The following is a 14,840-nucleotide window of genomic DNA, read 5'->3' as shown; positions in this document are numbered from 1 at the left end:
AGGTTGGATAATTGATGGATGGATGGATAACATAAATTCAGGATTCAATTCAAAGTCAATTCCAATTTAATTCCCTGGTTATTCTTGTCCATTGAATTTATGGTCAAGCTTCCACTTAATGAGATTTTATTTGGGACATCCCATGAACTGCTATTAAAATTGGGCTTGGCCCCAACCCTGCTACCCAACTTCTGGCGAAAGCTAACTGACGAGCATGATCATGCATTCAATACAGGCTACAACCAATTATGTGAAACCTGTTCCTATGAAAAATAGTTATGATGGTTCTTACAAGGAAACGTATGTCCAAAAACAAGTCCAGTGAGAATGCTGAAACAATACAAAAATGGAAATATGATCGCCTAACTCCTCCCCTGAAACCTGAGGTCCTGATGACAAGTCACTTTTTCTAATCATTGGCCTATATATGAGCTACCCATAGTGTCATTCGTTTAAGGGTGAACATGAAAAAAAAGAAGTTTAATTTTGAGCCATGAAGACCACCCACCATGTTCTCAAGTAACAGATCCGCAAGGTCATCGTGGATCCTCTGATGAATCACATTCACCTGCATTTGTACGCGCAGGGAAAACAAAGGGCTGAAGAGAGTAGCCACCGTCTGAAGACAGAGCTCATTACATTACATTACATTACATTACATTACATTACATTACAGGCATTTAGCAGATGCTCTTATCCAGAGTGACTTACACAACTTTTTACACAGCATTTACATTGCATCCATTTATACAGCTGGATATATACTGAAGCAATGCAGGTTCTTAAGTACCTTGCTCAAGGGCACAACGGCAGTGTCCTACATGGGAATTGATCCTGCAACCTTTAGGTTACAAGCCCAGTTTCTTAACCCAGTTTCTTAACCAATTAGGCTATACTACACTGCCACCCACTTCAAGCCATAAGTAGTGTATTGTTCAGTTTTATATACTGTGTGCTACAGTACATCTCTGAGCAAAAAAAATATCTTCATTTAGAGCAAAACTGCCCAATGTTTTATCACCACTGCTAACAGCTCTTGCATCTGAAGACGCAAAAGCTGACTGTAGCCTGAGTGTGACGTGTTTGAAACCCAGGTTTGACGAAGGCTCTTCTAGCCTTGCACACAGTCACTCAATTCAATGCAATTGAGCTGTACAAACGGCTTATGGAAAGTGCTAGAATATTGTGTACACACGATACGCACCAGCAGTTGCCTTGGGTAAGTGGGGACGATAAGCAAGCAGGCAGTGTCACATCGCATGGCAGCGAATTGCAGAAAAGTGGTTTAAAAAAAAACCTGCAGCTGTAGATAGCAGCCATTTTATTACAGCCTCCAGACGAGGCTGACAGCACAGGTGTGAACGTCGATAAGAACGTTGTCCCTTTAGAGCCAAAAAAAGAGAAGAGTTTGGTAGAGTGTACCGGCGCCATCATGCAAATCTTCATGGAACTTTTTCAGGGGGATTAAAGTCAGTCAGGAGCTGTGATTACGATATAAACGTCACTGAGGTGTGGAGGCCTTGACAGCATGAAGTTCTCAGCCTCAAGATAAAGGCCCCGTTTCACGAAGTAGGATTACGGAGAAATCAAAGGAAAACAGTTTAATCTGGGTGAGAATCAGGGGGGTGTTTCACAAAGCAGGATTACCGAGTTAGCTGGATAACTGCACTGGGTAAAACCCTGAACCCTCCCAAATCTGGAACATGGACTGAAGTAAAAAGGGCTGTTCCAGGTTCTACTCTGGGCAGTTATCCAGCTAACTCCATGATCCTGCACTGTGAAATACCCCACAGTGTAAGTCAATCAGGAATTAGCAATGACTGCGACATAAAGACCATTCAGGTGAGACACTGACAGCATTAAATCTTCTCAAGACACTTTTTGGTAATTTGTATTTGTCCTAATACTGTAGCTTATTCTTCTGCCTTGTTGGCTTTGTAGAGGCTAGGTCAGAATAGTGTTCACTGTGTGAACTAAACTGTTCTTGGCTAGAAATAGCTGTACAAAATAAGTATTGTATCTTATTGAACCTGTGTTTTGTAGTTGTCCATGACCATGAAATGCACTTTTTGTACGTCACTTTGGATAAAAGCATCTGCTAAATAAATGTAATGTAATGTAAGATCAGGTAGTTCAGAGAAAATGGTATTTAAATATCTATTCAGTCCAAATATACTGCGCTCCATTATTAACTATATATGTTTTATCATTTTCTGCATATCACAGGCAAAATCAGTGTTGTACATTATATAAAGCAAAACATGCCTGTATGAATTACACATTGACAGTTGAAGAGAAAGCACCCTGCATTTCGATTGAACAGAAAGCTCGGTCAGTGATTTTACTTGAAGTGAAATAATGGGTTACTTGAATGTAACAGCTTGCAGAGAATCATTAAACAAAGCATTTTTTTAGTTCAGTGATCTGTGAGTAACTCTCTGTACGTACAAATTAATTTGTTATCTATAAGCGACAAAAGTTACTGAAGTTATTTAAAGTATTGTATAAGGACTTATTTGTGTGCTGCAGACCTTTTTTGTGGGTGCTGGAGCCTATCCCAGCATGCAGTGAGTGAGAGGCAGGCACTCCCTGGACAGATCGCCAGTGTAACGCAGGCCAGGGCACACACACCAATTTAGTCTAGAAGGATGGGAGCCTTTCCAGGAAAACCATTTTTAATCAATATCGGTCATCCATTTTCTCCCTCCATATCCATATTGCACAAGCATGTCCAATCATTAGCCGCGTTTCCACCGCAGGAACTATACCCCGGACTAGGACCTTTGAGGACTCAGTGCGTTATATCAGGTTGCACAAGGCCTGTGGTGCCACCAGTCCCTTCTCTTCACATAAACAGAAGAATCATACACTGTAACCCACAAAAACAAATGCATCTCGCTTTTTTATTAATGCAGTAGAAACGGAACACCACAGAAATAATGCAACAAGCCAATGTTCTTCCCATACTCAAGTTTATTGTAAATATATAATCAGTTATTACTTGCGATATTATACAAAGAGTGGTCTTATCCTCTCAAGGAAATGGTCCCATGCAAAACTTCAGTATCAAAAAGCCCAAACATCGTTCGACAGAAACCGAAAAACATAGCGTGCTTTATTTGTCTTATCATCATTACTATTTTATTTATTTTTTTGTTCAGGTAGAGGCAGTAGAAGGACACAGGACATGGCGGCAGGGTTTGTTTTAGTTTGCATGCAAAGTCACACCAAGAGGCACATTCCCTGTACAGACACATTCCGAATCTCAGTGGAAACCCCCCCCCCCCCCCCCCATGCTGAAAAACCCACACAGAACTTTCTCAGAACACCCGTGGGATCCCCCTAAACACCCTCAGGAGGCCATAATTGATGTGCTTACGTTAGGATGCGTCACTCTACCTGGTATTGCCACCCAGCTGTTATGACACTGCTTCCTTAATCTACAGTGACGGGGCCAAACAGAGGCACACACTCAGAGGCCAGATCGAGGCGTTCAAACTTAGGAGCGAAGAGAAGAGAGTTAGAAACTCTGCGCAATATTCCCGGGAAAAACTACACTAGAAACAATAAGCAACTCAGCGGGGCCCAGATTAATTCTGTACCTGTAGAACGTTCCCCCCCTATTAACACATTTAAGCAAATGTTTTTTTTTTTTTTTGCTCTCAGGCAATTTAAAAATGTTTCCACATCGCCGACTCATACGAGGATTGAAAAAAAAAAAAAAAAAAAAAAACATTTGCTGAAATTATTACCCAAACTGCAGGGCAAACAATGCTGCGGGTTGACTTGAAGCTGGATGTAATTCGTAGTGCCCTGGAACAACCAAAATGTTAATAAAAAGGGAATATTTGTGGATGAGGTGAACACAAAAATAACATTACTGTTATATTAACTGACAATACGAGTCTTAAGTGCATCGAGACACACTACGTTTGTTCCAGCGAGGCTCACAGCAAAGACTCAGGATTAGAAATCCTGTTCTGTTTTCACGGAGGTTAACAGACCATTGTGAAATGCCTGCAACACAAAAACAGACTCTGTAGTCACGGACGCTCCAGTGTATCGCTGTTAAAATGACCTGCTAACAAAAGAAAATCCCCATTTTGAGACTGCGTTCCAGTGCATGCCCTCTGCTACGGTGCATATCCATGCATAAGACGGCCCACTGAACTGTTAAACAGAAGACAAAAAAAATGCACTTTTTTCTGCCACTGCCCTGTCCTGCAGCCAGACTAACTTGTCTGTAAAAAGAGAGACGACAGAGGTCTGAGCATTGCATGTACAGCCTGATTGTTTGCACACTGAGTATGTGCAGAGAAAACGAACTGAACACACAGGAGTCTGGTGGTTATACACAGTGGGCAGCACAGAGCCTTTCCCTGCACAGAAACACAGGCCTCCGTGTGCAGAGGGCAGTACCCGGACCCGGGGACGGGACGCACACCATTCCCACACTCTCCCGAATCCCGGTCTCACCACACGCAGCTAAATCTGGTTCACTGGAGAGGCATGACCAGAGGCTCTCAATCCAGTTCACCCTGGAGTCCGGGTTGTGTACGGACTTTCTGTTGGTGCATGCACAACAGGTCGTCGACCTACTCAAGCTTCAAGCAAAAAACACTCAGACCCCCAGCGTCAAAATCTATAGCCTGATATCTTTTCAATATTTAATCTCCCGCAACAAGCAACTGCAGCCAAGCAGCAGCAGCGTTAAAGCTTTTAAATCCAAGAAATTAGTCCCTCGGAAAACACACACAGGAGCGAGTCAGTGCTCACGGCGACTGTAGAAATCTTCTCCACGGCATTGCTACTGTTTAAGGTTTGGTCATGTTCTGCTACTTCAATCAAAACAATGACAGATAATCAACCAACAACAATCAAATCATACCTAATAAACTAGGAAAGGTACATTTTCCCAAACAGTGAATGCATCACCACTGACGTTCAAAAATTCAACTATGACAAACCGAAACAATAAAAAACACACCCATAACACACATTAAGAGGTTTGCTTGTGGCAATTATGACAACAGATCTGCATTATGACGGGAAACGTTATCATGAATCTGAAAATTGAGATTTTTCACCTGGGAGGCCCGAAATTACACAGGAAGTCATTACCATACAAAAATACTACAAGTGCTCTGCCAAAATTAAAAATGTACTCGTGAAAACATTGTTTAGGAATTCTCTCAGGCAAAGGAATGCATAAAGATGCAAAGACTCTTAAAAGCTAAGTCTACATCTCAGATTACCATTTATGCACAAAGTTTTTGGTTTAAAAATGGGGGGGGGGTTATAGTGTAAAGGAATTTAATTCTGTGTCGGTCTCTGACCATTAAGGAACATGTCATTCATAGAAAATAATTTGACCATAACCAACAGTCATAGCATCATTTGAGTGCAACTATACATATCTATCCGTTTTCACATACTAAGCACTTTTGAGAGCATCATAACTGCATTCGCTTACTGAAAAAAAAAAAGCAGTCTATATATTAGTTTATGTTTAAATTGTTACCAAGGGTGACGGCCCAAACACTTTACAGTTCACAAACTAGCACTGACCATCCCCATGTCATTTTCTGATTCAAGTAGAGATGGGTTCTTTTTTGACGAGCGGAAATTCTAATTTGTCGCGCGAAACGCTTTAAAAGGTTATGCTTCCGCCTCGTAGATACGGTCTGCTTTCTCTTGCGGTCCCCCGCGAGCGTTCATTCAAATTTGCTGTAGTCCGCCAAGTGGCCCAGAACCTTCTTTCTCTGTCGCATCATGTGGAAATACAGCTGGGGGAAAACTGAGAGGAAGAAAATACAACAAAGAAAAGACAAGATCAGAAAAATAACAAAATGTTTTCCATGCGCCAAAGCCGTTAGAATCTAACGCTTAGCCATTCCGCGAGCCGCTCTTATCAAAGCAACAAAATCTTCACTAAAAAGTTTCAGACTACTACTAGTTTCAGACGGAAATCATAAACACTCCTGCTTGTTCATTGTGATTTCTCCTGCACGTAATCACATTAGGAGTTGGAACACACTGAACTTCGAACACGGAACAGAACAAAAACACCTTGGTTAATTTCACTGATGTTGTAATGAATAAAATGACAGGACATGATGTTTCAAAGTGTAAACCCAATTTATTTTATTTTTTTTTAACGTGAGGGACTAACGGGAACTAATTTTTCACTGGATGAGGACGCTCTGACACAGGAAAAGAGTCAACAATAAAGGGAGATTTCTTCTGGCATTGAACAGTTTCTGACACACATTCACAATGGAAGAGTTAGCGAGGTTCGGCTGGAGCTTACTGGGGATGTAGGAGACCATGGTGACGATGAGGAAGGAGTGGTAGTCGAAGGAGAAGTTGTATTTGTTGGGCAGGGTGATGGAGTAGAGGCCCGTCTTCTGGACGAAGGGGAGGGCGGCGTAGATCGTAAGCAGCTCCCCCGTCACCCCCATGGGGTAAAGCACGATGAAGAGGGTGTACCTGGAGAAGGGGCGGGACGCACAGGAAAGGGTGAGGCCAAGACACAGCCATTTCCGCAGCTTTCCTCCTGCACTGCTGTTCTGCATGACTGTGAGCAATACAAGCCTCACTGCAGACTCAACTTAATTACATTACAGGCATTTAGCAGACGCTCTTATCCAGAGCGACTTACACAACTTTTTTTTACATAGCATTCACATTGCATCCATTTATACAGCTGGATATGCACTGAAGCAATGCAGGTTAAGTACCTCGCTCAAGGTTACAATGGCAGTGTCCTACCAGGGAATTGAACCTGTGACCTTTAGGTTACAAGACCAGCTCCTTACCCATTATACTACACTGCCACCCATAATGCCCCCACTGCATAGCAAAACAAACTGAAGAGCGTTTCAACAGAATGAGTACACTAAAAGCATGCACTATATAACTATATTTATTTCCAAAAAGATTAAGATAAAACACAATTTAGATTAAATATTTGAAAAATAGGTATGCAATTTTATTTTTTCAGGGTGCTGTGCTGTACAGCTTCAGTAAGATTAAATCAAACAATCTCAGGCATCTTCTGCCTCCAACAATTAAAAACAAACAACCGTACTGACCAAAAGATCTTGCATTCTGCAGAACGCAATGTAACACACACAGAGCTCTATTTCATAGGCTCATGTTTCTAGGTGGGATGGGAAATAGTTCAAAATATCGCAAAAAGATTTGTAAGGAAAACCGAAGTACCGTCTGTATGCATTAAGGTGAACAAATTATCACAAACTGCAGCAGTAATTGCCCCGAAAAGGGGTTTTCAAATGGAAGGATCCTAATTTGCTCGTAATTAAACGCCATATTTAAGCATTAAGGGTCAGAGACGGAGATTTAAAAAAAAAAAAAGAAAAAAAAAAAGCAAAGAAAGGGAGAAAATGGCCCCGTCTGAGCGCCTCAGGTGAAATTGGAGGATGATTCATAATTTGCTACCTGGCAACCTTGGAAGGCACACGGAATAACAGCGCAGTCTCCCAGGGGTCTGTGGGTAGGCAAGACCCTGTTGCTACGGTTTCCAAAAAAAAAAAAAAAAAAAAAAAGGAAAAAAACCCAGATTTTTATAGAGATGGAGAGTGTCAGCCTCTCCACTCTCCGTGGAAAATATTTACACTACATTGAGGGCTTTTTAAATGCTGCCGTAAAATTATTTGATGGGTCTGTTTCAGCTGATGAATTTCAAACCATGGTTTGTCTGTAGGAACATTTAGAAAACGATTTAGTAAAAAATGTGCAATTTTTTTTCTCTCGAAATGGTTCTATATATGATTGATGATGCATGCTATTATACAATTATTACTCACAACAAAATCATAGATTTTGTGTGACATCTCATATCACACTTGCTGTTGAAGGTTCAAATTTTGCTTCATTTGCCAAATTATTTTAATTAATATAATAATTATTATTATTTTTATTTGCTCTGGTTCGGCTTTTTAGTGCCTTTGTTCGGACAGTAGGAAAGCAGAAGAGATCACAGCACAGAGAGAGCCAGGGCAGAGGATCAAACCCCCAACAACAGGGGGGGGGAGGGAGGTGGGGGCAGGGGGGGAATAATCTATATATGGCTTCAGGACCGTCTCAACCACTTCCATATTTCAATGAGGCGAATCATACCCAATCTGAGTCAAGAGGACTCTCTATTCAGCCAGCTGCGAGTAGCCAATCACAAGCTGTTCAGAAATGTCCTCCAGGTCCATTCGTTCACCAGTGATCCATGAAATGCCAATATGTCAATATTTATCATTTACATTTTACATGAGAAATGACAAATATCGACACCATTAAAATTTATTTTATGTGCACTTTTACAATGGGTAGTTAAGCATTAAGCAGCAGAATGGAAACCCACAGGATTAAACTAAACTGTGATATATGAGCACAAGCAAACACAGCAGTTTATTTTCACTATTTTTTTTAAATATTTTTTTTTTTTTAAGTCAACATTTTTTAAAACCTGAACTCAGGAATCTGTTAATTGTGGAAAATTCTCACTAGGAACAGGAGATGTATTGTTACCAGACCTGGATAAAATGAGTATTTTAAATATTTTTAGCTCATTAGAAGCTGGCAAAATTTCTAAATACTCGGATTCCTTCATACCCCGATAATATGAAAGAATAATTTTGTTTTGAATATTGGCGAACATTTATGGCTGGTCTTGGTCGGCAGTGTAGTATAATGGGTAACTACACTGCCGCCCAGAAGGTTGCATGGTCGATTCCTAGGCTGTACACTGCCGTTGTACCCTTTGAGCAAGGTCCTTAACCTGCATTGCTTCAGTATATATCCAGCTGTATAAATGGATTCAATGTAAATGCCATGTAGAATGTTGTGTAAGTCGCTCTGGATAAAAGCATCTGCTAAATGACTGTAATGTAATGTAGTGTAGTGTAATGTAGTGTAGAGTAATGCAATGTAATGAAATGTAGTGTAGTGTAATGTAGTGTAGTGTAGTGTAACGTACTGTAGTGTAGAGTAATGTAATGTACTGTAGTGTAATGTAATGTAATGTAGCGTAAAGTAATGTAATGTAACATACTGTAGTGTAATGTAATGTAATGAAATGTAGTGTAATGTAGTGTAATGTAGTGTAGAGTAATGTAATGTAATGAAATGTAGTGTAATGTAGTGTAATGTAGTGTAGAGTAATGTAATGTAATGTAGTGTAATGTAATGTAATGGCCTGCGTTACCTCGCCCACTTGATGAGATACGGCAGGTGATTGAGCAGACTGAACGTGTAGAAGGAGTAGCGGATGATCTCCGTTATGGTCCAGGCGACCACAAACAGGAGAACGCTGTCTTCATTCTGCACCTGGAAGGCAACGAGGGGAGAGACCACCGTGAGACTCAACTTTTAATTAATAAAAAATAAATAATAATAAAGTTCTTAGAGGTATTAGTTCAGAATCCTATCCATGCAGTTGCTTGTCACAAATTCTCAGCATCGCAGAACAAGCACACAAGAGGAGGTTTCGAGAGGCAAAGCAAACCTGTAGTGTTTCACAGCATTTCAGAGTTCAGGAGGTTAAACAGACGGCTTGCTGACACAATTCCTACTGGCGCAAGACCTTAGCGAAAACCCAGCCCATTTTGTCTGTTGAACGCATTCCGGAAGGGGCATCCCTCATCATTCCAAAAGACCATTTAGTTACGGAGTTAAAATAAAATAAAAAAAATTCCACAGACAACCATGGCTCACATCTCAAAACGCCCACGGCATTGCGGCAAGTTCCTAAAAGCATTCAGAAGTCGAAACAGAGATGAACGGACGCTTTTTGCATACAGTTAGGAGGACAAACTCACCACAGCAAAATTAACCACTCTGCCCGCATCAAACGCGCATGTTACACATAAATTAAAAAAATGAAAAATAAAAACACATCCACGCACTTACAGGACTCCGTGTCCCAGCCTGGACGGCTCACTCTGGGCACAAGAGCGAGAGCTCGGCTGGTCTGTCCTCTTTCTGGGGACACTGTCCCCACAGAATAAGACGACAGAACCGGGTCAGCCTACTCTCCGACCGCTGCGTCCAGCAGTTTTCAGACTTTTAACCAGCAAAGGACAGAACGGACACAGCTCAACAACTAGGACCAGGAGAGCAGAACACCTCCGGTTCTTCGCCTTTTCCGATTATTTCGTATCACCACTTTAGGGCCTGGACTGGTGGACTGATTCCAAAGACGGAGCCCTTACAGAATGCATGAACATACATGGAATAACAGTGGTTCTGAAGAGAAGGGAATAACAGTGGTTCTGAAGAGAAGGGAATAACAGTGATTCTGAAGAGAAGGGAATAACAGTGATTCTGAAGAGAAGGGAATAACAGTGGTTCTGAAGAGAAGGGAATAACAGTGATTCTGAAGAGAAGGGAATAACAGTGATTCTGAAGAGAAGGGAATAACAGTGATTCTGAAGAGAAGGGAATAACAGTGATTCTGAAGAGAAGGGAAAACCACGCAAACTTATTAAAAGTGACGACAGAATTTTTTTTGGGCGAAATGGAGGGCAGCTGTCTTACCTCGCGCACGCTGTGCGTCACAGCCCAGGTGAGAAACACGCGGGACATCACTTGGAAGCCCGTCAGCACCACCGACGAGGGCACAATACCTGCGGGAGAAATGTCGCAATACAATAATAATAATAACTATTAATAATAACTTTATCTGTGTAGCACCTTTTGTACATAGGATGCATCACAAAGTGCTTTGCAGAACATAGGAATAAACAACAGAACAATCAACTAGCAGTTACAACTAGCTAACTAGTTACACATGAGTAATATCTCATAACACAGACCACAACATAATAGAAAGGGCCAAGTTGGATATAAAAGCATCCTGATGAGGTTCACATGGTCAATACTATGGCTTCCTTGTACCCACCACAACAATCTATCTACTGAGGGCTGAAACAAAATTTTTTATTCAACAGACAAATTGAACAGGCCCTACTGTGCCACCAGGGGGCAGAAGTCACCACTGTTCACAGCCGTGAAGCCGTTGTTCAGAACAGGAAAGGGCAGATTCAGCTGTAATTCAGCTGAGGTGGAGTAGGCTGCAGACCAGAAATACAGCAGCTAGTGTTTCCAGCTTTTCTTCACTGGAGCACAATCTGACTGCACTCAGTCTTCATCACACCTCAGTCTCCACAACAACCTCAGTCTCAACTGTGGGCGTCAAAATCGAACCCCACTTTGCAGCTCCTGCCATATTTACATTCTGTATTTGCAGAGCGTATGCCCTTATTCCGGGTGACTGACGCACTTCATGTCTGAAATATGGCCGTCTGTAAGTGGTACAGTGAGAGAGAGAGCTTACCGACAGCGCAGTGCAAAACCTGGAAAAGAAGAGGGGGGGAAAAAACAGATAAACCAAAGAAAGGACATTTTTACACAATTTCTCCCTAATGGATATAATGCACATACAAATTTGTCAGTAATGTGTCTGCGCCATTTCTCCAAAAAACAAAAGGCGTAAATTTTGCGTCAAGGTTCAGTCATCAAGTAGGATTATGCCAATAAACTTAGGAAACACAGAAAAAAAATATTTTTCCCTGCTAGTCACCGAACGTAAAATCTGCCAGAGGTCGCAGAGTCGAGAACAGAAACGGTGGTAAAGCACAAGCGGCATTAGAGTGAAGCCCCATTAAGCTAAAGCAGATTAAAAATACTCTGCTGGGTCACATCAGTCCACAGAGAGGAGAGGCGGGATATTAAACAGGGTGCTGGGAAACAGAGGAGAGTGGCACAGCTACACACAGCTCGTTCAGCGCTGCGATTCTCTCCGGCTAGACAACACCGGTGTGACACGGCGTGTAAACACCTGGACTAAAAACACAAAGAGCTGTTCAAGACGTCCGCAATATGCTTGCAATCTTCATTCAATGTGAATCTTTAATAAGAAAATCAATGCCAATATTTTTGACAATGAATCTTCAAAAGTTAGTATGTTAAAACAAACACACTGCTATATGAACTTGGCACATAGCAGATCAATTTATAAATGCTTTGTAAGAGCCAACCATTAATTTAGGCCTCCGAACGTTTTTTTTAGTGACACAGATTGGAACGCGTCTTGGCGGAGTTTCTATTTAAACACCGCAAACTGTGTCACACGCATTCCAGGCACGGGGTGGTGTGACATGTTTCGCAAGCCCTGGACCAGCAGTTACTCAGATAAGAGGCATGCCTATCTCCGACAAGGCCTGTCGGTGACTGACAGGGTCAAGGGTCAAAGTTCAGCCAGACCGGCCCGTAGCACGCACCTCCAGCAGGGCCCCGGTTTGGAAGAACTTGAGGGGCTTCTCTATGGAGTAGAACAGCCCGTGGTAGCTGCCTTTGGCCAGGTACGCCCGCACCAGCCCCACGGCGATGACCAGCCACCTGAGAAGGGGAGGCAATTTTAGTATTCGTTTTTTTTTTTTTTTAAATGTGCAGACATTAAATCCAGCAATAAATGAATAAAATACTGCACATCATCTTCATTTACCTCACCTCAAAATCACTGGGATTTATTTTGATTCAATTCAAGTTCTTTATTTTCCCAGCAGAGTTAATAAATGCTTGGATTAGAGGCTCCAAATGAAATAACAGCTAACCTGTTTGATTAGACTGTTCTGCTTACAAAAAAGTAATTCATTTACCAAGCATTCTTCTTCATAATAATTGCAGCATGATGCTTGAATGATTAAAGGTCGATATCATTTACTTTACTGTTATCTATGTCGCTAGTTGCATTCATACTATGTATTTTAACTTAACTTTCATTAAGTTTTAAGATATTTTCACTTTTTTATTGCCTTCACTAACACGTATTTGTCCAGATATGAAAGACAACACCCCAAACTTAATTTCTATATGGAAAGTTTGCTCCACTGGTTGGCATCAATCCAGTCTAGTCTGTCTCTTGATGCCATTTTGAATCAACAAATGATTTGTGCACGTTTTGATTCGTAGACCTGTAATACCTGTAGTGAAAATGAGAGAAATGTTTAAAGAAAAAAGAAAAAACGGAATTAGCACACGGCCAACCAATCCTCTTTTATAGCCTTTCCTTTTACAGGGTTATAAATATGTCATCGTTGTCAAAAAGATTGAAGACTTTGTTCGTCATTGCCAAGTTGTCATGACCGAAAAGGCTTCAGTGTAACGTGGTAAACAGAAATGAATGGCTGTGGTCAGAGTAGTAGTCTACAATCTCTTCGGCTCTCCCGTGACCAAGGTCCTAGACCTAGACAGTCGGACTGATTGCATTATAGTCAGGCACTCAGTGAACATGCCAAAGCATGCTCGAATGCGACTGCGAGATTGATTAACGAACTGGGCAGCGTTCTTCATGTGGGCGAATTACAAATAAAATGCAGCAACAATAAATCGATATACACCATGATACAGGAAACTACACGTATAACTGAGAACGAAATCAATTAAGTGCGGTATGGCATACATAGGATATCAAAAAATACAGTAGCAAGTCAAAGATAAATCCACTACAGGCTAGTTAACTGCTTACTTCGGATATTGGAATACGAGCTCAAGTGGTTTCTTGCAACCGCTCGAAAAGATGAAACCACATTCCGTTTCAATGGTAGCTGTATGAAACGAGGAAACAATGTGCCGCGTCAGTGAATGTACTGCCAACGACAGCAATCGATCAGTGATTAGTAACTTGGACGGTAATTTCCTGAGATTGTTAGAAGCAATGCAACACAGTTGCATTATGCTCCATTAGAAGCTACAATGCACCAGTGTCCGGCACCAAGAAGTTCCCTGATTTTTAATGACATTTTGTTCTTTGTTCCGTACAGTACGACGTGCGCGCAACATGCATCTCACAAATAAATAAATAAAGAAAACCGCGAGACAAGCTGGTTAAAACAGGCTTAACGTCAGCTGAGACGGATAAAGCTTCCCTCAACAGACGCGTGCCCACTCCAGCCATTCAGCAAAGCACGCGCGCCAGCTGGCTAGGCTACAGTATTTTATTTTATTTTTTTTAAAACACTGAAGTCGATCTATTCCAGTTACATACCCGGCTGTCATGACCACGTTATATATGACCAGATACGCTGTCGCCAGCGCTCCCGGTCCTTTCTTTCGCCTCGGGCCGACGTCATTGTGAGCCGTTCGAGAAGTCCCCGTAGCAAGCGCTGCCATGACTGATCTCGCTCGTTGTCGTCTCCACCAACTCGTTGCCTTTTTATCGATTCAGGAAATAGAAGCTAAGACCTCCGCAAGCCTCCGACATGCGCCTGTTTGGCGAACAGCGACATCTCTGGAATAGATTTTGTATAATGACGAAACTGTGTCGTTTACTTTGTTCAACCTAATGTAGCTCGATAGTTTACAAATGTTTTCTCAAATTTGAATAGCGTTTTAACGGGCTAGATAACGCTTCCTTAAATTTGCTTGAATCAGATTAATACAACATTGACCAACAGCTACTTTGGAGAGTTTTAATTGTATGAAAAAAAGGATTCTAACCAAGCAGCCAGTGACACTGAATTTCGTCTTTACATTGCTTGAATGCAATGAATGAACAGCCTATCTTCCACTTTCAAATGTCCAACATTCAACATATCATTCAAAACATATTATTTCCAAATTAACATTTTTATTTTTAGGTCTTGTACATATTGTTATACATGGGTAGAATTTTAATATTAACTGCGGTTAAAAAAAAGATATAATAATGGGATTAAATGTTCTTTAAGAATTATGTTGTATGTTTTCCTTTTGTACGTTTAGCCTGATCATGATGTTGGCTATGTATTATGATAATTGCTTGAAGTCAAACATTATACCATGAA

General features: G+C 41.3%; 1 protein-coding gene across 1 annotated transcript; it reads right to left on the bottom strand.

Annotated features, from left to right (window-relative positions):
- Nucleotides 1–2,955: 2,955 nt before the first annotated feature.
- hacd2 (3-hydroxyacyl-CoA dehydratase 2) lies at nt 2,956–14,244 on the bottom strand. Its single transcript, XM_064329661.1, has 7 exons — nt 14,063–14,244; nt 12,297–12,414; nt 11,351–11,369; nt 10,552–10,640; nt 9,221–9,342; nt 6,311–6,489; nt 2,956–5,797 (listed from the first exon to the last, which is right to left on the bottom strand). Exons 1-7 carry the CDS (start codon nt 14,185–14,187, stop codon nt 5,715–5,717), a joined length of 735 nt encoding a protein of 244 aa, XP_064185731.1. The 5' UTR covers nt 14,188–14,244; the 3' UTR covers nt 2,956–5,714.
- Between the last annotated feature and the right edge of the window lie 596 nt (nt 14,245–14,840).

Source organism: Anguilla rostrata, chromosome 3, assembly GCF_018555375.3.
Source record: "Anguilla rostrata isolate EN2019 chromosome 3, ASM1855537v3, whole genome shotgun sequence".
In the NCBI taxonomy this organism is placed as follows: Eukaryota; Metazoa; Chordata; class Actinopteri; order Anguilliformes; family Anguillidae; genus Anguilla; species Anguilla rostrata.
This window is presented reverse-complemented; position numbering and strand designations above follow the sequence as displayed.

Bases quoted from the DNA above. Each gene is read 5' to 3' on its own strand.
- hacd2 (XM_064329661.1), bottom strand. From the start codon at position 14,187: ATGGCAGCGCTTGCTACGGGGACTTCTCGAACGGCTCACAATGACGTC. The intron at 12,415-14,062 runs GTATGTAACTGG...TCCCCTTCTCAG, and splicing joins AACGTGGTCATGACAGCCGG to GTGGCTGGTCATCGCCGTGG. The intron at 5,798-6,310 runs GTAAGCTCCAGC...TCTTCCTCTCAG, and splicing joins CATGGTCTCCTACATCCCCA to TTTTCCCCCAGCTGTATTTC.